The 25727-nt window shown below is 37.5% G+C and overlaps 2 protein-coding genes across 2 annotated transcripts in view; both read left to right on the plus strand.

Moving 5' to 3' along the window:
- The window catches only part of LOC139740586 (ralA-binding protein 1-like), a 49658-nt gene extending 42838 nt beyond the window's left edge, over positions 1 to 6820 (plus strand). Inside the window, exon 15 of the mRNA XM_071651173.1 lies at positions 3298 to 6820. Coding sequence (XP_071507274.1) covers positions 3298 to 3705 — 408 coding nt within the window. The 3' untranslated portion in view covers positions 3706 to 6820. The remainder of the gene's footprint in view (positions 1 to 3297) is intronic.
- Positions 6821 to 13847: 7027 nt separating this feature from the next.
- LOC139740597 (solute carrier family 25 member 44-like) lies at positions 13848 to 23439 on the plus strand. Its single transcript, XM_071651185.1, has 4 exons — positions 13848 to 13941; positions 17197 to 17893; positions 20130 to 20269; positions 22296 to 23439. Exons 2-4 carry the CDS (start codon positions 17293 to 17295, stop codon positions 22467 to 22469), a joined length of 915 nt encoding a protein of 304 aa, XP_071507286.1. The 5' UTR covers positions 13848 to 13941; positions 17197 to 17292; the 3' UTR covers positions 22470 to 23439.
- Positions 23440 to 25727: the final 2288 nt, after the last annotated feature.

Consider the following 25727-nt stretch of genomic DNA (forward strand, 5'->3'; position numbering starts at 1 on the left):
TATTTGGTAGATGAATTTGACAGTCCTTATTATGATAATTAAGATATATGAAAGGAAGTGGATGTAAAAAAAAGACTAGAAGGTATAAACTCTCAGTGTACATTCTTTAATTAATGCAGCTTTTACAAATTTTGTTATGCAGCTCACTCCTGTGATAATGAACATGGCTACAATAAAATGTTGGTTGCAACAAAGTGAAAATTCAGGCTGCAACATTAACCGCTCTATGTTTTTTATTGTTTATCTGTTTGGTTATAATGAAATTTCGATATAACAAAAGAAAACTGCTGGTCCCAAGGACTTCATTGTAATAGGAGTCCACTGTACTTTCATTCATGTCTGTGCTACTGTTCACCTCAAATTTCAATCCTTTAAAAACTTTATAAAAAAGACTAGGAATACCAATAAAGATTGCTCCATTCATTTTTATGCCTCCACCACGAAGTGTCACTGGAGGCATCATGTTTTTGGGTTGTCTGTCCTTCCGTCCGTCCGTAATCAATTTTGTGGACAGCATAAGTAAAAAAAACATTTGAGGTATCCTAATGAAACTTTGCAGGTATATGTATGAGGGGGTGAAGTTGTGCCTATCAACTTTTGGGTCCAGATGCTCAAGGTCAAAGGTCAAGGTCAAATGCTTAAAAATTTCACTAGTTTCCCCATATCCATGCAATGCCTGAAGGTATTTTCTTGAAACTTAGTGCATACATGTGTTACCCAATTAAGATTCTCTAGTGCTAGTTTCTGGTCATGAGGCCAAAGTTCAAAGGTCAATGGTCAAGTGAAAATTTCTTTTTTTTTTTCCCTCCATATCTCGCAAATGGTTAAAGGTATCTTTATGGAACATAGTACATATGCATGTACTGACTGGCAGTGATTAGCTAGAAAATTTTTGGGTCATGAGGTCAAAGGTCAAGGTCAACTCATTAGATTTCACTTTTTCCATCATATTAATGCAATGCCTGCAAGATTTTTCTTGAAACTTGGTGAATACATGTATTACCCAATAGAGATTCTGTGGGATGTTTTTTTGGCCAAGAAGGTCAAAGGCCCAAAGGTCAAGTGAAATTGCTAAATTTCACTTCTTCCTCCATATCTTGGAAGTGGCTGAAGGTATCATCATGAAACTATTATTTATGCATGTTCTGTCTGACAGTGAGTCTCTTGGGAATTTGAAGGTCATGGGGTCAAAGGTCAAGGATCAAAGGCCAGGTCAAAATTCTAACAATTTACTCTCTACAGCAGAAATTACACTTCTCTATACCTTGAAATTGCCCAATGCATAGACCTATATGTATAAAAGGGTTAAAAGTCAAGTAAAAGTCCTCAAATCCCCAAATACATGCTCTCTTAGAAAATGTAGCCATTCATCCAATTAAATCTAGTTCAAGGAAAGTGAATACTCAACACAATATTTTTAGATGAAACTGTCATCACACATTGTCAAGACGACAATAGACCTATTAGGAGAATCATACATTATGGCGGAGGCATACCAGTCACCATAGTGACATTTCTAGTTTCATTCTTGCATTATTGGATTGAAATTAAAACTGGTATTCAACCATATTTCCGTACTTAGTGAAACAGCCAGACTAACTGTCTACCCTACTTACTACAGACTGTGCACTGCAAATATAAACTAATGAGCAAACAATCAACCAACAAGAAATTGTTTAATGTGTGATTTCATGCTTTAACTAACTTACTACAGCTAGAGCTTTAAGCACCAATTACAACAGTTTATCACTTGTTGTAACACAGACAGAATGTCTGCATTGAAATATACAGTGGAGTTTGTCTTTATTTACGCACAATAACTTGTGAATCGCAGCTGATTTTAGTTACACATGAACATATGTGACTGTGCATCACAAAACGAACAAAAAGTCGCACACACTGATTTTGTGTGAGGACTGAAAATAAGTGAAGCGGGTCAACCTAGCCGATCTTGACTTTTTCATATTTTCTGAAAGAGCAAGTCTTCTTCAACATTATGTTAAAATTTCGGATCATAAAGCGGGCAGGAAAGTGTGTTTTTTAGCAGTTTATCTCAAACATTTTTTGGTAGAATAGTGTGATTAGGTGTGTATTTAGAGTCCCCTTTTCATTTCTTAAAAACCTTGTACACAATCTTCACTTTGAACTCTAATAACTTTTGAAAGGATGATGATACTGCTTTGAAAGTTGGCATTAATTATGGAAAGAATGTGTTAATAAGGCATGCTCAATTTAACTTTAATCCAATAATCCCTTCATTGTTGTTACTCCAGTGGTTTACACCCTGTTTTTTGTCCCATTCATCGCACAGCCAGCACGGCTTGGTAAAGATTTAGCGCTTGAATAGACACTGTGATTCGGAGCCTCTTTTCTCAGTTCACACTTTTCCTGAGTGTGTGCTTTCTTTCCAATATTTAGATAGGTTAGGAGAGTCCATTTGATTTGAATTATGCATCATTTTAAAGCTTAAAGATGGCCCTTCCCTTTTGCATTCCTTCCCAAATAGCGCAGAACATGATATATTCCACCAGAATGACAAGACTATTGTAAATCTATAACATTTCTGTGATATTTGAAGGTTGTTAGCCGTTAAAATTCAAGTAATGCACCAAACGCTCACCGTAACATATTCTGTGTACTAGGCACAGCTGCATACATTAATCCTCCTGTGGTTGTAATTTGATACTTATACTTCGAACAACAGATATATGCATGTTAAAGCTGTCAGAAAAGAAGAATTCACTAGCTTCTCTTACTTTGTTATCAATGGTAAATAACAACACACCACTTACATGAACTCACATGTACAACTAAGTGCATCACACAGGTCTGTAAAACTAGACTAGTATTCAGATTTGTAATTTTTGCGTTGTACGCAAAAATTATTCAAATCTTAACGGTCAATTTAACTAAACAAATAAAGACCCTCTTGAATTCAAAATTTACAGGAGGTTTCCAAATAGTGTTTTCTTCAATACCTAAGTGTTCTCACCAATTTTTCAAAAATTTGCATGCAAAAGGGATTGGCTGTCTTTAAAGTCTGCTCTTTCAGAATATGATATTAACTAATATTTCATGTCTGGCGACTTTCTGTTCGTTTTGTGATTTAGGGTCACATATAGGTTCTTGCAGTCCAGTTTAGCGAACACTAGTAGGTATTTGTAGGAAGTGAAGATGCCCTTTTTGCATGACTGTCATAACATGTAGCTCCAAATTATTGTTTCATTGCAAATTTAAATGTTTGTATACTGTTTGATTTATTTTGTTATGTATTGATTTGCGTACATATCATATCAGAGGAAAAATATGCAGCTGAGCTACAACATCCACAACGAGCGAGAGGCGTGTGCAGAGCTGCGGGTCCAGATCAAGCTCCAGCAACAGATGCCCCAGATGTTGGAGGCATTGGCCCAGGCAGGTCTCAAGAAGGAGCCGGTTGCTAGGGAAACAGATCTCAAGGAGGAACCAGAGGCAAACCAGAAAGAGCCAGAAGCAGCACACAAAGCAAAGGATGAGACTATAGCAGAACCCATCAAAAATAGCACCACCGTCAAAAACAAGACCATTCAGAATGAAAACATGAACTCCAATGCGAGCTCAGAGGCTGTCAAGGATGAGGGGGAAGTGGATTCTGAGCCAGCTGCTGTAGTGAATCAAGATGTGCAGAAAGGCACAGAAAGACATGTGGAAGAAACTGCTTTGTGAAATGATGATGATCAAAGATTTGGTAGAGAATAGATATTTGTCACCATTCAGTGAGTCACCCAAACTCTTCTCGTTCCATTCTCTAGCTAATAGTTTGTAATGATGATAAAGTTCAACCCAAATGGGGCACTGAAAATACTCATTATGTAGTTTATATATCTCATCAGCGATATGAACATGATTACAAGGAGAATTTTCAAAAATTCCGGTGGGAGAGGATCAAGCACTATTGGTTTTCGGTTCATCGTGTAGCAAATTCTTTTTTGGATGTGTTTTGGTCTGGAAAAGATTTTAAAAAAAAGACCCAAATTGAAGAAATAAAGACATGATGAACCACAAATGGCTAGTGCCTAAGAATTACTGACACCCTTACATAGATATTTGAGGTTAGGCAAAGACAAATATCCTCGTACCTTGTATATCAAATTTTAGCCTTTTTGTTAGCACTGCTGAAATTCATCTATTGAGATGAAAAAAATAGAAGGAACTCACATACACTCTTCATCTCATTCCATCAGACACAAGAGAGTTAATTACAGCTGTACAGTGTATATTCACAGGCAAAGATAGAATGGATGTGACAGACAGACTGTGCAAGCAGCTGATCAATGTCAAGAGTTATTTGACAAACAGTGAATGAGAGGTATACTCACTTCCTTTCTTATTTACTTCTGTGAAAATGATACACATTTATGATGTGTTGTAACTGTCTTACACACTTGTAAACTTGTATTACTCATCATAGTTGCTACTTAAAGTAATGCTGATTATGTTTCCCTATTTTATTAGGCAGACTCACTGTTCCAGTGTTTTGTCTTGCGTTGCTATTTCATCACATTCTGTACTTGCATTTACTCAGTGAATGTCATCTGATCAACCTTTGTGAAGCAAATGCATTTTGAGAATTACCTGAATGAATTTTCTTTGTAGGGGTCCATTTCAGATTCAGTCTAAATCAATTTCCTTTCTTTTGATATTGTATTTTTTTAAAATCTGTTCAGCTATCCAGTCTTGAGCACTATGTGTACACTGTACTGTAAAAGCTGTTATCTTCGCGAGGGTTTAATTTTCACGAATTTCGCGAATCACTATTGGATCGCGAATTTAACAACACACAAAAATGTTGCCATACACTATAGTAGCAATGCATTTATGATAGCTTCGGTGTCGATTCGCGAAAACAACATCTCGCAAAAATATCTGTGACCTCCTAATTCACGAAAATATCTGTATGCGAAAATAACAGCTTATACAGTATTTTATGATATTTGAATGGCAAGATTTCAAGAAAATTTTGGTAAAAAATCAAGGTCATTATTCCAGTTTCATTTTTTTTTTTCGCTATAATGGAAGTTGTATCAGTCAGCATGACTTTCAGTTTCATGGTAAGGAGATGAAATAATGCAAAGCAATGAACTCTTCAGAGTTTTGACCCAGATGGAATGGTTGAAGTCAGATCCAGAGTTTTTCACCACTCACATATAAGCAGTCAGTATGTGACAGAAATCATCAACTGAAGTACTTTGACAAAGGTTTATTCTACATTCTGAGCAGTAACTCTTTTAAGTGTCAACTCAAGAATAGGTCAAAGGGTCATCAAACCTGTAGAGAGAGATGACAGGACAATTGACCGATTAGATTGCTGGCAAACTAATGTGGTCAGTTGAAGTGTGTAAAGTTGACTGTTTATGCACTAGTGCTTCCATTATTAACTCAAGAAGCATTTCATATGACTTCATCAGATTAGCTGTGAATGATGGGACGAAATCTGACACTAGTGGGCAGACAAGGGTGGTAGGGTAGCACACACTGTGCTTCGTTTACTACCTGCATCATAAATGTTTGGAGGCATTTCAGTCAACATATCAGGATGCCTTTACTTTCTCTCTCTTAACAAGTATGATGTTGGGGGGGGGGGGGGAATATTTAAATCATTGACATGTACTTTAAGGTATTCGACATACAAAATAGCAGAAAGTCATGCTGAGGAAAGATAGGAAAGGAAGAAAACTGATCCATGATACAACCAAATAGGACTTTGATAAGATATGATTTAAAGGGTGCTGAAATTGTTGAGTTCTCAAGGAAATAATTTCTAAACATTGTAATATCCACCCGCTTTTCCCCCTTCGGTTTCCATTTGCGTATATCACAATTTTCTAGGGAACCTCTTGTCAGAGACGAGAATATAGATAAGTTGTGTAACCAACCAATATTGTAATAACTATAACAATTATTTATTTACAGAGCATTTATTGATGCATGATATTCTCTATGTGCAGTGCATAACACGTAAACTAGACTGCATAACACATACCATGCACTGTATTCATATTTCAGGTAACTTTATACAAAATGGGCATAGTGTGGCTCTCAAGAAAAGCAAGGCAAACAGGTTTTGTTAAGAATACACGAGATTGAGAGGGACACAGAGTAGAATGTAAGATTTAATTCCAAGTCTCTGAATAAGTCACTTTTCTTGACTGCCACTGACTAGTCCTCCCCTGATCACCACATGCAGAGACTCCAACTCTCCCGTTTTCGACGGGAGATCTCCCGCCGAAAACCTATTTTTGCAAAATCTCCCGTTCTCCCGCTTGAGATTTGATTTCTCCCGCCCTGGCTCTTTGTCTCCCGTTGGAAAAGATTTCTTACTTATTTCTATCGTATGTTGAAAAAATAAGCCTTAGATAGCACCAGAGAGCATCTAGAACCCTAGGAACTTCGCGCTTCGTACACATCAAGTTGGAGTCTCCCGTTTGCTAGGGGTTTCAGGCGGGAGAATCTCCAGAGCAGAAGGTGCTTTGGGCTGGAGTCTCTGCACATGACAGTCGAGGATGAAGTGAGGCGTGTCTCTGTTCTTATCTCATGCAGCAGGAGGAGCTACATGGTGACATTATATCATGCATATGAATAGCATAGAATATGAATTAAAAGCATAATATTCCTTGTGAATAAATAGAGGACACAATACTTGTGTATTAATGTTAATGCCCCATGTGATGTAAATGAGAGTTTTGTAGGGATAACATTGAGGATGAGTGATTTTTGGCAATATATGTTGTGTTTTGTGTCACAATACGATGTGTTTTACTGGATAAATAAATTCATCGATGTAAAGAGATTATGTCTGATTTGGCTTGATGATTTGATCATTATCGAAAGTGCGTCAGGCAATGATAAAGGAGTGCAGTGAGTGATGACTGTTTTGAATGGGAATGCACATGATCTGAATATTTATGAGGTGATGTGAAGAACAAAATGAGGAAAGTGTATTTTGGTAGTAAACGTGTGGGATTGCTGTCTCTTGGCTGAATAGGGCATGACAGTGTCAAACATCATTAGGTAGTGATTATAAAACATTATTCTAGAGTTGCCAAACTCTGGTCACTCATCATTGCAGAATGTCCCCTGGATGATAACATGGTCAAATGAATGTAAATGAGATTGTGTTGTGATTATCATGCAATTGTGAAATCATATCATTTGACAAATGAAAATATGATTCTTATACTGTTAATAAGTCAAGTGTCATTCTGGTGATTTAATGTGACATCCATTGCCTACTACTACATCTACTTTCTTCTTGTGAGTGTGATTGTGATTACCATATTTAAGTCTTTTCATAGGTATTTAATATTTGAAACATGGATCATTGATATAAATATTATGTTTCTAGTACTCATGTTTGGTGATGTCAGAGGCATTATTCCTGTGGATTTTTATATGCCCACTTGTCCACTAATCTGTATGTGATAATTTCTTGGCACGTATTGTAGGAGGATACCAAGAGAATCAATTCTGCTATCTAGACAATGAGACATTTTCATTCATCTGGAAAGTTTGATAAAGTAATGTTACATATTTGGCATTGAATAAGACGAACAGTTTTAAAGTGAAAACTAAGTTTCGGTAAGTGCTTGAGAACCCGTCTAGCACCATTTCATTTTTTCTTGCAATATATCGAAAGAGTCCACTAAGAAACTTACCTGGCTGACGCGGTTTGCCGGAATGATGAGTCGGTTTGGAGTATTTTGAGAAAAATAATAATAGTAGGAAAACCGACTTTTATTCCAGAAGGCTCCAGACTAACTCGGTCTCGGGAAAAATTCGACCCTACTTCAGACAATTCACACGCAGTTCGTGATCGCCACATTCTACTGGCCACTGCATAATACCAAATGAGGCCTAACTGAATGGACAGGAAAGTGCGTGCTAACGTATTACGTAAATCCTGTACAAAACAAAACAAAAATGACAGCGCGCGGTCCTCAGTTGCTGAGACGCGCGGTCTTTTGTTGTTGTTTTTCAAGCGCCTTTGATTATTTTAGAGGTGCTTGATAGGCGCACACTAATTTTGCATGCGCGCATAAGAGGTTTTTGATGCGCGCGTTGTAACAACTCGGACCATTACTGCGAGTAGCCAGAACACGAAGCGCTAGTTTATCACAGGCCGCTCCCATAGGACAACACTGTACAATCAGAGGGACAACCATTACAACTCATCCCGCCGTCAAAGCGAAGCCGAGTTATCCCCGAGTCCGAGTTTAGCCTGACCCCGTTTGGGTAAGTTCTGAGACTGAACCTTTTTAGTTAATATTTCGCATTTTCGTCGTTACCCATCGGGTATCTTGTAATAACATCGTTATCCTGCACATTTCCTCAGCATACGTTCACATTTGGGAGCGAAATTTGACAACTTTTGCAGGCGTACCAGAACTTTGTTTGGGCTTTAAAGTCATTGGGTGGATTCAAAAATTAAAAGGATTGTGTTTAATGCTATTACTTTTAAGGATAAGGACATTGAAAACAAGATGAAACTTGTCTACCATTACAGCGCTGTACATTCAAATTACAAAGGCTACATATTCTCTCAGACGTAGTGATGTTCGCATAATGATCAGGAACAAATTATGGAAGACAGTAGCTACTTCATCTAAATTTGCACAAATTGATTCTATTACTATAATCATGGACCTAATATAACATGGACTATTCATGGCAGTCTTTCTTTGATGTAATGATCGTCACCGACACCTGATTATGTGCATCTTAATGAGTACATTCAGGTCACAGTCTTGACAATAACGATTGTGTAATTATGTATCGTCACTAACAAACGAATTGTTTCCCTCATTTCAGTCTTGTTTTGCTGATGTACCTTTTTTCAGATGGAAATGTCTGAATAAATGCAGATGATGAGGAGCAGCAAACCTGGATTATTATAAATTTTGTGTCAAAAGATGGGTAATTGCTGATTGGCACATTTTCGCACACGCATAAGACCTTGCCTAATGGCAAGATATATCTGTTCTCTACCATTACCGTCCCTTTTTGCTCTGGAATAAGCTGGAGAAAAGTGAAATATTGAGATCACAAATGACAATCATTCTGCCAAAATGTTAGCTTTCTTTTAAAAACTGCCTGCTTCTCCCAAGCGAAATTGTTTGAGGTATGATTTCCTAACATACACCACAACTGCACATTCACTTTACTTGATTTTTGTGAGTTATTTTCTTCTGCGCATATAGTTTTAGATTTCTCGAATCTCCATCTTTTTCTTCTCCCGGCTTGCTGGCGGTGACGATCATGGGATCAAAGCAGTGAAGCATGCTGAAAATGTCTTTGTGGCGCTTTTGAGATGTACGGGTGCATGAATTAATTAACGATACGATGAATGTCCATGTGTATTAGGTCCATGCTATAATTTAGCTGAGTTGAGTAAGGTTCAATCTCAAGATTTTCCGTGAAAATCCTATACATTACATATTGGCCTTTTTCTTTGACAACATCATGCCAGTTCTATGTATCAATATCTCGTAGCTGTAATTCTAGTGCATATTTTGACCAATTAACATCTTGTTCTTGCCAAACATTTCAAAATTGATATCCAATAGATCTTCAAACTTTGTAATCCAATGGGATCGAAAAGATGCTAAACATCACTTTCATCCATTACTTTCATTAGCTTTATACATCATACAAGGCAGTGTAGTTTGCTTACCCACCAAAAGTCTGAAAAAAATACCATTCTGATCCCCAGAACACTTGCTAATTCATATCTTCCTGTTTATCCATACACTATGCAGCTAGCTATGGACTTATTTGGGGATGTTACTAAAGAAATTTCTACAAAACATCTCAATGAATATCAACTGGTAACTGTAGACATCCAATTTCCCAGGAGGCTAAGCATTGCTCTTTTTTTTTTTTCTGTATTTATTGAAACGTATATACCGTGTACAATGTATATAGACATCAAAAAACAAAAACAAAAACAGAAACAAGGGACATACATGTACATGTACAATCATATATTTTGTGATTTCACACACATATACACCTACCAATCACAAAAACATATGAACAACAGTACATCTTGTAAATTTTTCTATTAAAAGTAATTGTTATTCTCGTACAGAGGATTAGTCTATAGAGAACATGGACCATTTCTCAAGGTGGGTTCCCAATTCCCCCTCTTTTGGGCTATCCAGTACTCTGTATTTTTGCTTATATTTTACCAAGGCCAGGAAATGTTCAAAAACTAAATTTATTTCTTGGAATTTACACCTGTAAATATAAAGTTTCAAACAAAGAAATAAAAAGTTTATACATGCATCTAGCCTCTGATTGTTATTTACTCCAAATGTTGTATTAAAAACTGAAAATGCATTAGTTTTCTTTGTCTTTTCATCAATAAAATTGAATAATTTTTGCCATAAGGGTAAAACCTTTGGGCATTGACAAAATAAATGGAAAGTTGTTTCTGGGCTTTGATGACATAATGAGCAGTTAGGATTGTCTTTTTTCTTAATTTTGTGTAAAAAGGCATTCAGACATACTGTTTCATGAAAAATAGAAAAATAAAAAGAATCAAGTTGAGTCTCAATTGTACAATTGACATTTTTTTAATGAACAGAGGACCAAGTTAACATCAGTTGTCTACTTCCAATATTTCATTCCATTTCCCTACTTTTTACCCACATGAGTGTTCCTGAGAATTTCTTAACGTATATTAAGCATACTTAGAAATTTTCTTTTTTCTCACCAACTCAGAAACAATCTTATCAAATAGATTTTCATCAACTGTCTTTGATACACCAAACCATCTGAGGTATATACCATTCATCAAAGAGTTATATCTTCTTCTATCTCTTATTGACATATCATATTCAATAACTAGGTCCTCAAAGGGTTTTACAATATTACCACGAACTCTTAAATCATCTATGGTACATATTCCCTTCTCAAACCACTCAGGGTAGAAGAAAAATGGCTTGTGTTTCAGACTAACTTCTTTGTTCCACCATATGAAAGGTGAAAATTAGATAAACCAGTATCTGAGAGAATGCTATCTCTGTAAATGTACCAAACTTTGAGAGTTTTTCACCAATTGGGAACTGCCTAATTTATTCAAAACACATCTTGGAGCATTTGCCTGTAGAATTCCACAAAACCATCTTATCTGCATGAAATCTCACTAACATGAAATTTTCCATTCACTTACATGTGCTAGAGTACAAGGGGTCAAAAAATTTAACAACCCAATTCATTTTCTGAGACTTAGCATACACCACAGGGTCTCATGATCATGCGCAGACCACCAGCATTATAGTCATTACACATCAAGGCTTGGTTTACTCTATCATTCCCACCTCTCCATATAAATTGAATAAAAATAAACTATTTGATCGTAAAAAAAAAACACCTCTGGGGTATGTCAATGCGTAAAACAAAGAAAATGTATAAAAGTTGAGGTAGGAGTAGTGCTTTAATGACTGCAATTTTCCCGATAAGACATAGACTCCTATGACGCCAACAATTGAGTACATGTTCTATATGTGTCAACTTTGGCACATAATTCAATTCATATAAAGATTTTGTATTCAAAGAAAAAATTATTCCTAAAGCTTTAAATGAGTTAGATGTCCATTGCAAACCCTGTGCAGAAAAAGCATTAAATTCAGACCCCTTCAAAGAGCCAATGAGTATTGCCTCTGGCGTGGACATATTTATCTTACAACCTGCAAATTCAGCAAATTTCCCCAAGGTATTGAATAGGTTCTGAAAAGAATCTGCTTCACCATCTAAAAAAAAAACAACAGTATCATCTGCATACATCTACAGCTTTTTTTCATAATCTTCAACAGGTATTCCTTTAATGTGGGTGTTGCTCTGGATAGATATTGACCATGTTTCTATAGCTAAGATAAAAAGTAAAGAGGAAATAGGACAACCTTGGAAGATGCCTCTTGAGAGAGGGATGTCCTTGACTGACATACCTGTTGTTTTTTTATAGCTCTTTTGAGATGACCACTATATCCATTGTGACACCTAAATACGTCTAATCATCTACTACCTTATGTTCACTTTCATGAAAAGTTAACACTGGTATGTGTCTTATTTTCTCTCTAGTAGAATAAACCATGGCCTTTTATTTTGGGAGTATTCACAGTGAGATCCCAGAGAGATCACAGCGAGATCCCACAAGGCTTCCCATACACATCCAGTTGTTTTGTTTTGTTTTGTTTATGTCATTAGCACTCTCAGACATAACAATACCAATAGTAGTGTCTACATTGAATAATATATAGGACTACATCCGTTAATAAAACTCCACATCATCGTTAACTCCGGCCTCTGCAAAAGTGATTTATAAAAAAACAACATCCAACAACACAAAATCATTTGGATAAATGGCAAATAGTAATTGAAGTTGTCCCCTTGACAACATCAGTGATTACCTACCATCAAAATAAGTGCATCTAACAAATCAAAGTCTTTATTATTCGCTTTCCTATAATCCACAAAAGCACAAAAACATTTTGCTACTAACTAGATGAATATAGATAAATAATTAAACTATAAAGGAGAACTAAAACTATGACAAAAGCTAGAGTAGCCTGTAGAAAGCCTGCCTGCACATCCCTTAAGTACCAACATTAACTGTTTAAGCATGATCGACATGAGTTGAGCATTAATAGCCATGGTAAACAATTCCCCCAAGACAGCTAAACAGAGTAATCCCATAGAAATTATTAGGGTCATCAACTGAGCCCTTGTTTTCATAAATAGGAACAACAATGCCAATGCTCCAGTGTGGGGATGCACGATCACATGCAGTATTCAAAATAACGAGATTAAACAACTGAACAACAGCAATGGAATCCTAATCATCACATATTCTTTTCAATTCTTCAGAAACTCAGATGTAGTAAACAAACCATGCACTGAGCCTGTGAGAGCCTCTATTTGAAATGATTGATTCCTATAGATGACACGAATAGCACTATTTTTCTGAGGGACACAGCCCCCATGCAAAGAAAATAGTAGGCCTGCCGGTATTCGTTCAGTCACCCAGAACCCATAGTAATTTCACAAGAGGCTCAGTGCATGTTATGATATATTACAAAATGTTTTTACTGACAATGAATATCACTATAGCTTTGTGTGTGTGTTGTTTTTTTTCGTACATACATATTACAGCACAGACGATCAATGTACCACATGCAGTAGACATGATTCTATACTCACAATGGTTTATGAAACATAGCAATCATATAATTATGTTTAGTCACTTGCATGCTGTGATGTACACCAGTGAAAATGATTTCATGAATAAAGGATCAGTGAATTTATCCATTCTGGTACAGGTGACATGACATTTGCTCCTGTGGCAACTGCTTCAATCTTATTTTCTCCAAGGACTTAGGTTAAGGTTAGGGTTCTGATATAGCTAGCTAGGGTATATAGTTTTTCATAAGAAATTATGTCTGTGATCATATCACCTCCCTTTGTGAGGATTAGAGTTAGTTAGGGTCATGTACATGGGTTTCTGGCTTAGCATGTAGATATTTCATGGCAGCATATATCATGGAACCGTCTTTACCAAGTGTTTGATCATTTGTCTTTCTTTCTTTCTTTTTTCATTAAGACTACTATATAAATTACAACTGTGGTGGGGAGCCAGCAGGGGATACCGCATTACCGGATATAAATAGATTACTAAGTGGCTACCGCGAGAAAAGCGCCACCATAGTCTGCTCGACTCGCTCGCGATTTTTATACTCTCCAGAGCTTGTGTCATCATCATAGCGATCGCACGAGAGAGACCATGAACTGATCGCCGGCGGCCGGTGCAACGGTGTGGCATACAGTGGCAAGCCATCCATACACACAAGCCGAATAAGCCAGCTGATGACCCGGCCCATGTCATGACAGCCAGTTACAACACCGGTAAGTTGTACAGTACGTTGTATTAAAACTGTTTGTTAACCAACAAACTCGACGTTGCCTGTCTTCCAGCTGTGTAAATGTTAGATCTTAGCAACTTTGTGACACGAAATTAATACGGATGATATTTCGGCCATGTCCGATACCTTTGTAACAGTATCAGTAAGTTGACATAGAAAATCTATTAAACGTCGCCACGATTAGAGCTCCTACTCCTAACACTGTGTGAGCACTGTTGCGTTAGTCATACTCATAACTAAATGGCACCATAAATAACCGGTGACACTGACACTGACAGATCTAACGTTAGAGTTAGCCAGGCTGACACTTGCACGATTCTGTGGCACGCATTGATTGGCACGACTCGAGACGTGCCAGTGCGCAAACTAGTCGTAAACTGGCGTGAAGTGTGCGTAAACCCGTCGTGACTGCGTGCCATGTCGGGACGAGAATTTTGAAATGTTCAAAATTTTGGTCACGACAAAATTTCGCGACGGGGTCGTGAACTATGCGCAAACTGTTCGTGAACTCGTCATGAACTTGTCGGGACGATGCGGGACGATGCGGGAGGATGCGTGCCAGTGCGTGGCAGTGCGCGCCATGCCAAGACTGTCACGATCTGCCACGAATAGTTCACGAACAGCTCACGTTGAGTTCATGACATGTTCACGAATTTGTGCGCGTCGCAGCGTGGCCGTGCCTTCCCACTGACACGGTCACGTGTACTTCACGCATTGATGGCACGAGCAGTTCACGACTAGTTTACGCACTTCACGAACAGTTTGCGCATGGCACGAGCAGTTCACGACTACTGCGCGACAGTGGCGCTCGCGTCGGTGCGGGGTTATATATAGGGCAAGAAACGTAAGAAAGTCCCCTCACCCACCCCCCAAAAAACGAAATCCTTCGTTTCTTGCATTTCTTGCGTTTCTTTTCCTTTTCTCTTTCTTTTCGTTTTTCTTTTCGTTTTCTTCCATTTCTCCTTTTCTTTGTCTTTTTTTCCCTTTCTTTTCCGTTTCTTTTTTCGTGTCTTTTTTTCGTTTCTTCTTTTTTTTCTTTTTTAGTTTCTTTTTCTCTTCTTTTTCTTTTTTTGTTTTCGTTTCTTTTTTCGTTTCTTTTTCGTTTATTTTTTTTCAGTTTGTTTCTCTTTAACTTTATTTTAAGGTTAAAAAGAAAAACAAGTGTTTTGAAATAAGATAACAATTTATTAACATGAAAACAGCAAACAACAAATATGTAATTGTAAGTATTCAGCATGTTGTCTCTTCCACAGCCAATCCAAAAATGACCAGGGGTTGGGGGGGGGGGCCCCTTTTTATATGGCGTGCCCAAGTCGGCACGACACCATCCGAATTGCGCAAACTCGTCGTGCCAATGCGGGAAGTGCGTAAACTATGCGCAAACTATGCGCAAACCAAGCATGAACTCGTGTCAATGTGGACACTGATGGGCACGCATTCGTGAACTATTCGTGAACTCGTCGTGAACTCGTCGTGAACAGTGCGGGAGCCTCCCAGTTCATGCCCCAAAGTGGCACAACTTGCCACGACAAAATCATGGCCAAAAGTCGTGCAAGTGTCGGCCTAGCATTAGACTCGCCATCTCAGTATGTCGGCCAAAGACAAAGTCAATACAGGGCCAGGCCTAACATTACTCGGTTAGGTTAGGTTTACCAGGACTCAAAAGTCATGGTTAAATTAGTCGAGGGACATTTCTTAGGAAGTCCTTCGATTCCAAGAATTAAAAGGGTGAAAGAACAGAAAGAACAAAGGGAAAAAGGAAAGAAGAAAGGACGAAAGATTAGGTTATTCTAGGTCATGTACATGTAGGTATGCTGTGGAAATCGACCCCACCACGGCCACTGTCTCACCAATCACAAACTGCGACCAGCCCCAAATCATAGCGGCGCGGTCTCCGGGGCTAACCAATCACTATCAATCATGCGTAAATTTGTAAACGCCATTTGGTTGGGCCGCATTCACAAGTTTTAGGGAAAAAAGCCCCACCGCTGTGCTTAAGGTAATTTACTCCACTCGAACTACGGTCTAGACTAGACATATCTAACGTTACACACAGTACTAGGGCTGAATTCACAACACTGCACTGTACAGGAAAGCTGCCAAACCTGTTAGTAGTATCACTAACGTTAGACCACATACTGTCATAGATGACATCTACACCAACGCTGCACACTGGTACTGGTCCGACGGTCCCTGACCAGTAAAAATCACTGTTGGACCAGTAACTTTTTCAGGAATGGACCAGTAAAAATTGGGAAAAAATGGGTGGACTCTACCTACTAGACTATCTACTGGTCCTACACTGTGCTACAGACTGGTGGGACCAGTAGGAAAAAATGGGTTAGTGTGCAGCCCTGCATACACGCAGTGGTGGGACCTATTTCATGAGCTGCGAGTAGAGTTCTATGCCTCTGAAACTTGTATCATTTCAACAGTATAACTACAATGTAAGATTCTGGCCAATAGCTTGCCAATTGTGAAATGATGGTGTCGCCTTTTCTCCGCCGCGACCATGTTTTGACTACAAACTACTGTGGGCCTGGTAGGCTACATATACATGTGTACACACTGATACAGATAGTCAATGGAGATGCAGATAGGGACCCTACGTCCTTTCTGCACTTGTAGTAAGTTGTATGAATGGTGAGGTATATTGTTATTTTTGTTTTTGTTCAAATATCCCTTGATCAAAGAGTATTCTTTTTCAGCAGTTTATTTGACACAGCTGTTTGTACTAATGGTAGAAAATGTAAATTTTAGCAACTGTGCTTTTCATAAATATTCAATTTGACAAATTAAACATTAACAAAAGTGAAATCATTTGGAATTTCATCTTCTTGAATAACCTGTGAGAAAAAGATGTCATCTATAGCTACTTTAATTTCTTGTGTATGTCTTCTCTTTGAATTTCATTCCTATTAAGGGAAATAAAACAAATAGCAAACAGAGCTACAGCGTATGTGCAATTGTGTTGCCATGACCAAATCAGGGTACTGACTGAGTGGTTGGAGTTGGACAGCACCAGGTATGATTGGCAGGCAGAAATTGCTTTCCCCCTGATGTGTCCTGATATTTCTGATGCTTCATAAAAATGCTTTTCATGCAGTTTGCAGCGAGGGGAGAGCCCTGAGGGATGTCATTAGATTAGTGACATCATTGTACATGAGATAAATTGTCCAATTTAGCAGGTATCATATCCCACATTGATCATGCATTCTTTCTGAATTCAATCACACAGGTGAAAAGATCAGCACAAGTTGGAGAGAATTACTATTCATGAGCAAGAAGATGCTTTGATGATCACTGCTGGCTGCGTACTGAGAAATAAGCAGCCATGACGTCAACAAAAGAGCGTGTGGTTCATATTATTGAGTGGGATGACATGGACAAGAGAAAGTTTTTTGGCTTTGGGGCCATGCTGTCATTTGCTGTCCGGACATCAGTCTACCCCTCTCATCTCATCAAGACAAGGCTTCAGATGCAGCAGCAAAACAGTCTGTACAAGGGAACATGGGATGCCTTGAAAAAAATAGTCAAGTATGAGGGGGTCCGTGGCTTGTACAAGGGCTTCGCAGTGAACTTGATTTCCATTGGCTCTGAGCAGATGTACATCTTAAGCTACGAGTTGATGCGAACAGCATGCAAGGATATGGACAACTCCCCTCGTACTTTCATCGCAGGAGGCTTTGCCTCGCTGGTCTCACAGACAATACGGGTACCTGTGGATGTCATTTCACAGAGGACGATGATGCTGGGACTGGCTGTGGATGCACAGACTGTCAAAAAGGAAGTCCACTTCAAGGACGTAGTGCAGATCGCCCGAGCGACGTACCATCAAAGTGGTTTCTTTGGTTTCTATCGTGGTTATGTTGCATCCTTGATGACATTTGTACCAAACAGTGCCCTATGGTGGACATTTTATCACAATTATACAGGTATTTAGGCATGAATCCTCTTCATAATTATTTCACATCAAATAAAAGGAAGCATATTTGCATAATCCCAGTACTTGTGATGTTTTATCCACAGCCCTGAGATGACAAGGCCTGAATTCTGCTTATTCATGTACATTTTAGTATGTTCAGTATGATACCATCCAACTTTATTTCTTCTCATCAATCTTGCATTTGAACATGTTTCAATACCAAATTAAAACAAACATCAGACTGAGTGTTGCAATGAATCACACATTTTCAGTACATGCGTTTTGAGGTAAACCTAGTATTTTGACTCGGGTGATGATTTGTAAGGTATTACATGAAGGTATGCATTTAAGGAAAAAAATAGAAATTGAATGATTCATTTGAAAAGCATTGTCATGTAGTCATGTGTGTGTCTCTGTACTATACTTGTGTATGGGCTGTGTCCATACACAAGTCTTCATTACAGTTCTTTTTATTTTCCATTGTCTTTTATAATTACCATATTATCCAAATTCACAGTGTCAATCTCATTGTGCATATTAAGTCTTCACACAGGAGTTCAAATTGTAGAATGGTACAACTGATGTTATTTTGGGTTACTACGTACATTGTAGATATAAGTGTATTAAAAGTCAGGGTCAATGTCTGAGGACTTTACCCTTATTATCTTTTTAAAGCTTAATCTAATTTGATCTTGGTTAGTTTTCATAAGGTGTTACTTTTTATACACTCCAGTTTAGTGTTCACTACATTTATATTGTCACAGACATATTTTTAGAAATAGAATCAATATAATTTGTGATGACGCCTACATTTAATTTAAGTGAATGTAAAGATAAAGTCAAATATTTGATCTACGGTAAGACAAGGCTCTGATGTAGAAGTTTGTATAAGACTGTTCCATTTGATAAAGTACAGCAAAATGTCATTAACAGACAATGGAGACATTTAGGGCAAGTCCAAGATAAGGTCCCCTCAGAAGGCAAAATTTCATCTTTGCTCAATATTGACATGTTTGGTATCATTTTGAAGCTTATGAGTTGAAGTTTTGATTTCCATGGAGGAAAAAATTATATTACGTAAATTTATGCAAATTTCAAGGGCTTCATTTGCATAAATGTGAAACACAGCGTTACGTATTTGACATTTATAAAAATTCATATTAATTCAAAGGAAAGCAAATGATATTTGATTAATATGTGGACATAAGAAGTTCATCAAATAGTTTAACTTGGTATGAAAATTTAGGGATTATGCAAATGATTATGCAAATTAGCTCGTGTCCTATCATGAGATGTCCCATACGTAACAAATTGAGGTCATTTTTTAAGGTTTTTTCTGAAATTGCTAAGGTTATATTAATGCCCTTTTGGAAAGTTCTAATTTATTGTTTAGAGAAATTAAATACCACAGAAAAAAGAAAAAACAGTAAAAGGAATATTTTTTATTAGGCATTGAAATAATGTTACGTATGGGACAAATGCGTTACGTATGGGACATCCTCATACATAATGCATGTGAATGCATGTAGCTAGCTGGGAAGGTCTCTCAGTACACAAATGGTAAATCATCCTGAAGAAAGCATCCCAACATTGTAGCTACTTTTTGAGTTATAGACACTTTAAACAAATACTTGACTGAACAATTTTCAGAAAGGGGGAGGGGAAAATGGCAAAATACACAATGAAAAATCAGCATTAAAGGGATGGTATAGTTTTTTGCAGAAATGGGGATTCAGTTTTCAACATTTGATGAGATGATTGGAAACCAATTATATGAATTACTACATGAATTACAGGTTATGTTTACCAATATTTAACTTATTGTCGTTTTCTGGTCAAATTCGTCGGGTGCCCGTGCATTGGCCGCTAACGCAATACAAATTGTATTGCGTTAGCGGCCAATGCACGGGCACCCGACGAATTCAACTATGTGTAAGTTCAATGAGACTGTTATTTAGTGTAAAGGATGGATATGAATTGGATAATTAATATTTTCTTGGTGCAGAGAGGGTGAAAGGTCTATCCTTGATTGGTGGTCAAGATTGGTGAGTCTCATCAAAATGTAAACTAGGGGTTCTGTTCTTACAGCAGATAATGATTACATGTTGTATTTGAAAGCCTAGGCATCACAGTTGACTACCCAACAGCCCATTTGCCGTACACTATTTCCAATTAGTTGTGGATATTTTGTATTTCAGCGCTAATCTCGTGGGTTTGTTTGTCCCATCCCCTCCTCCTCTTCACAGAATGCATAGCTTCCTTCCTCCAGAATAGTCTTCATCTTCAAGTGCCTTCCCTTGCTGTCCAGGCTGTGTCAGGGTCTTGTGCAGGCTGCAGCGCTGCATTTATCACCAACCCCATGGACACCATCCGGACTAGGCTGCAGGTGAGAGATGCCCAGTATTGAGGAGAACTTACTCATACAGAGAATCAGAACAAATGGAAGCAATGATACAATAAACAACAATGTGTGCAGTTTGAGCAAATTGGCCAACTGTGACAAGAATCCTAATAATCTTTATTGTAGTCAAAGTCATGTGTTGTATGTGTTCACTATTCAGAAGAGTCATTTTGTCAAGTATTCGTGATGCCAAATAGAAAGAGGTATACACTTTTCTCGAGATAAAGAGGAACTTGAGTTGTGAATGCATTGTCCAAAAGAAAGGTAGTCAAACTTGAGCCATTTGGTCAAAATCATTTTAGTGTGATTCAGCCTAAAAATCCTACAAGACGGTGTACTGTGTAAAGGTCAGCCCCTTTGCATTGTATGTCAAGATTTACGTCAAAGATTGCACCCATTTAAGCAGCTTGTGAAAGCATTAGCAATCAAATACTGTAAATGCTGTTATTTTTGTTAGGGTTTGATTTTTGTGAATTTTGCAGATCACTGTTAGGCCGCGAATTGAACATGATGCACAAATATGGCTACCTTATCTTGATTGTGTTGATTTTGTGCTGGCAAAATATTGATGTGCTCATTTTGTGGCATTAGATGTTGTCTGAGGTAGGGCGAAACCATGGCCATGTCTGGCCAGAAACATGCATGCTTGTATGTCTAACATTATGCACATCCCGCCTTATTGATAAACCTCAAGCGCAAGAAAATGTAGTGATCTTGGTTGCTGGGTGTGCAGTAAAGTGGCGGAGTGATTTGACCGTCATTAGTGCACTTACAATAGCCTTGGTGTCAAATCGCAAAAACAACATCTCCCAAAAGTGTATGTGACCTCTTCCTTCGCAAAAATATCTTTACATGTATGATAGAAGTGATAGCATTTACAGTAGTCATGGCATGAAAACAATTCAAATGATGGGATTGCAGACATTTTGTATCAAAGATGACACACAAAGGTCAAAAGGAAACCTGACATGTTTCCTTGTCATAGCAACTCGGATGGAAAATGATGAATCTAAACATGGTTAATGAATTTCATATACAGGTGACTTCCACTATTATGAAGTCCTTGGATTTGGCAATTTTCTTTTGTTATATCAAAATTTCATTTAAGCCAAACTATAAAGTAAATGAATAACAATTTTGGAACTGGAATGTGTACTTCGTTGTAAAGAGATTTTTGTTATTTTACCATGTTCTTTATAATGTGAGTGCGCTGCATCTTACATTGGAACTGTAAACAGATTGAAATAGTGATGAAGAACGCCCACCGAAATTTTGGGTGTACATCAACATTTTCTTGAAAATAAGAATGTGTGCAAAAGAGATGTGGGACATTCAAAGGCAGTTCCAGGTTGAACCTGGTCTCTCTGAATGCAGTTTCATTTAAAATGCAGCAATATTTACAATGTAGTACTGTAAAAGTGGAAATTTTTGCGGTGTTGAAATTTTCGCGCATTTCGCGCAATCAGAAGCTAGCGCAAAAATAAAAGCACGTGAATATTTTTGCGTGCCATATGTTCCAGTAGGTGATGTCGCGATTCCGCGGAATTAACACGCGAAACTCTTCTAGCCAACCAAGCACAAAAAATTAGTCGTGCGAAAATATCCACTTTTACAGTATAGCAAAATCTGATAAGCTATTTCTTTTACAAGAGCGTTTTTCATGGTACAAGTATTCAACTGAGGTTGCAGTTCAGTAAGAAAATAATAAGATATACACATAATGTCAAATACTTCTGATATTGATGCATCTGGTATGTCTACTAGCTTATTATTATAATGAAACAGTTCCAAGTCAAAATTTCTTTGTTAATAATTCAGATGAGGAATTGGAGTTTCTGTATAACAGCAAATATGAAATTAGGCATACAGCAATGAATCTAATTCTTTCCACAAGTCTGCTATTGTAATTTACAAACATGCAGAATATGATAAGGAACTCAGGCATTTATGATTACAGGATCTCTAGTGTTAGTTTACAACAGTGTATGTTTCATTCTGTTCTATTCTTCAGGTGACTGGGCAGAGGTCTATTGTCACCACTTTTCAAACACTGATGAGGGAAGAGGGCCTTGGAGGACTGACAAAGGGTCTGACTGCAAGACTACTTTCCACCATTCCCACTAGCCTTATCATAGTGTTGGGATATGAGACTATAAAGAGGAATAGTTTACGAAGTGGGATTTGAGAGAGTATTTAGTGGGCATGCATGGTGGTTGGTTTGTTTTTATATCTGTGTCATTCTGTAACCAACTCCTCTGTTTTGTGTTAGTAGAAAGGAGAATACATTTTTGAGCAACATAGGTAAATGGATAATTTTTCATCAGAAAACACAGAAGGAAACATATGAGGGGATAAGTAATCCATCAAGTTTGTAGCCTTTACCCTTGACACATCCACTTTATTTGTTGATCTACAATACCAAGTTTTACATACATTTTACTTTTTCCCATTTACACTTCAAGCCACTTACAATAAGGATGGACCATTCACCAGAAATTAGTATATCATGCTGACCACAGGATTATGATCATACATATGATTTGTTTTGTTACAGTGCTAAAGTGCTACTACAAATATACAGAAGTAGTGAAGCAAAGTCAGTGGAATACAAAAATGAGTGTATTAGAAAAAGAAAGTTACTAAAGCCAGGGGGGTGGGACAATTTCTGGGGAAGTCATGCATGTGATCTTCTTGCATTACATCCTATGAACACTGTAAACTTGCTTCCTTATTCAAGTGACAATCAGGCCTACTTTGTTATCCCAGGACTGCCCCTTGTTTTGTATACAAAACATCCCCCAAAATCATTTGTTTTGCATGAAGAAATTCATTTTCCTTCTTACACAGAACTGTGTGTAACAGTGTTGAACATTGCAAGTAGAGACAAAATGAATAATATTGTTTCCAGTGAAATCAATATACCGATAGTAAAATTTTATTCACATCCACCTTTGAATTTGTACATTTTTATTATAGTGTGCTTCCACTTAAGCTGCTTGTGACACAATGATGGGTTATGATCTCTGTGCTTTGAATGAGGTATGAGTGGATGGTTTCTTTTCTTCAAACTTACTACAAAAGAGCAATTCAATACACCAGATATTTTCAGGAAATAGTGGTTTGACAGGCTTGAAGATGTTAACTTAAGATATGATACTGTTCCGGTTTTGACATTAATTGCTTTCATTTTCGCTTTGGTTGAACATGCTTTGCTTTCTATTCTATCCTTTGAAGGATCAGTCATATGTTCCATTGAAAAGTCTTAACATCTTATCCCTGTCTGAGAGAAATTATATGTGATGCACTTTTGATATCACTCACCTCCCTTTTTGGTTAAAAGGCATATTAATGTATCACCTTATGCAAGGGCAAACCATGGTAATAAGAACACATATCAATGAATATTCCTGAGGAACATTGATTTTCCCATGCATTGTGAGCATATTATTGCTTCTGCTGCTGTATGTACATGTACATGCAAAGTGATGCTGGAAGCATGTTTGAGGGTTTTCTGTCCTGTCATATATGTATCAATAGATTCTTGTATGTTAATGTATGACTATACAAATATGAAAGGACAAGCTTCTGTGGGACAGGTCACATGTGAAATTCAAAGGTTGGATTTCACTGTTCATGCATTACATAAAGAAGCCTTCTGAAAATGTGTTTCTCATATACTTGGTGTAGAAATGTACCGTAAAATAGTAATTACAAGATAACATTGATTTGTAAGTCAGAAATCTTTCTCGTCTCAACTCTTGCTGTAATTTGTGGTCACTCAGGAAACAATATCTAATGCTTTACAGCCTGTTCCAGCACAAACTACAAAAAAGCAGTATCATATTATGGTATGCCTTTGGTCATTAACTGGGAGGTAAACACTGCTAGTTTGTGCAATAATTCTTTAACTGCTAGTCAGGTTTGGCAACAGTATCAACCACATGAGGTAAATTTACCAACTAAGTTTGTATTCATTTGACTCTCATAGACATCAGCAAACATTTTTGCAACCACTTCACGTAGAATCAGCAAAACTTGGACTGATATTATGAATATTAGCTTTCAAAATGCACAATCTCTCAAGGAAGTCCCTCCACATTGCAGTGATACCTACAGGATAAGGCCATTTTGTTTTTACTGGTGCTGGTGTCTGGTCTATGTGTAACAAACTTTATGTAAACAAAGTAATATGAAAATTACTAGATGTGACTCAGGCAGGCATGATTACACTAAGGTTGATTGATCAAATTGAGAGACACTAGTCAAGATCAGATTCTAAAAGTCTGATATTCATGAGGAGAATTATTCATACTTCTTGCCCGTATTACCATCCCATTTATTCATACTCTCAATGCAGACAGGATGTAATGTCTAAACCTTTGAGTCTGAAATCAAAGTAATATTTAAAGGGACATATGTCTGTATGAGAAAGTACCACAAATATTTGGCAAAGTCAGTGAATATTGTTGATGGAATAGACCATGGAAAATGGGATACAATCTGTTAGATTTGTGGGATTGTTATTTGAATGGTCAGGGGAATTAAACACAATTATAGATGGATTTTTGATCACTCCCACAAGCATGCTATGGTTGAGTGAAAAAACAGGCAAAAGGGTCCACACTTTTGTGTCTGGAGTTCTTGTTTGTATTATATTTTGAAGATGTATGAGGTGTTATGTGATTTTGTGGCATTTTAGTGCTGCTTGTATAATTCTATGAGATTATCATGCAAACTTGAAAAAGACTTGTATTTTTATCCACAGTGTGTTCATACAGTTGCAGTGTGTCTGTGAATATCCCATTCCTTGTCAATGTTTTAATTCAACTCTTACAAAAATATTTTTGCTGCAGCATTGTAATCATGGAAATTAATGCTCTGTGTCTTCTGCATATTTGTTTTCCAATACTGTAGGTGCATCAAGCATTCAAGATATATAAGACCACATTCAGTATGATGTCATTTCAGGCCATGCTTATCAATTGGTTCTAGGCTCTGTGAGTGTATTGAATATCAGTGGTCATGCTTACACATCAAACAGTTACAAACAAGGAAATCCAAAAACAAACAATGATGGGCAAAAAGAGCCATTCAGAGCAGAAAGGTAGTAACATCGAATACTGTTTTCATTTATGAGTGAGTTATGTATGAGAGAGTACCATTCTTTGGTCATTAATTGGTACTGATTGCAGCATTCATGAGGTTGTGTGTAACCACTGCCAGTTTGAATCTCTGGCCCTTTGTCAAAGGCCTACTGGTTACTGAATCTTGCAAGCACTTATTACAAATGGGCTTGTAGGCGACCACTTATGGCGTAATGTTGCAACTGCATGTCATGATTAAGCAGCAGAAGATCCCTCTCCAGTGCCCATTACCCTGGTGATAGCTACCCAAGAAATGGAACAGTGGCAGTGTGAACAGGATTGACTTTTGACTTACATGT

Source organism: Diadema antillarum, unplaced genomic scaffold (assembly GCF_040938485.1).
Source record: "Diadema antillarum isolate AM-2024a unplaced genomic scaffold, OU_Dant_1.0 seq00000862_RagTag, whole genome shotgun sequence".
In the NCBI taxonomy this organism is placed as follows: domain Eukaryota; kingdom Metazoa; phylum Echinodermata; class Echinoidea; order Diadematoida; family Diadematidae; genus Diadema; species Diadema antillarum.

Coding starts and splice junctions, on each gene's coding strand:
- LOC139740597 (XM_071651185.1), top strand. CDS start 17,293: ATGACGTCAACAAAAGAGCGTGTGGTTCATATTATTGAGTGGGATGAC. Junction 17,894..20,129: donor ATTTTATCACAATTATACAG/GTATTTAGGCAT, acceptor TCCTCTTCACAG/AATGCATAGCTTCCTTCCTC. Junction 20,270..22,295: donor CCATCCGGACTAGGCTGCAG/GTGAGAGATGCC, acceptor TCTATTCTTCAG/GTGACTGGGCAGAGGTCTAT.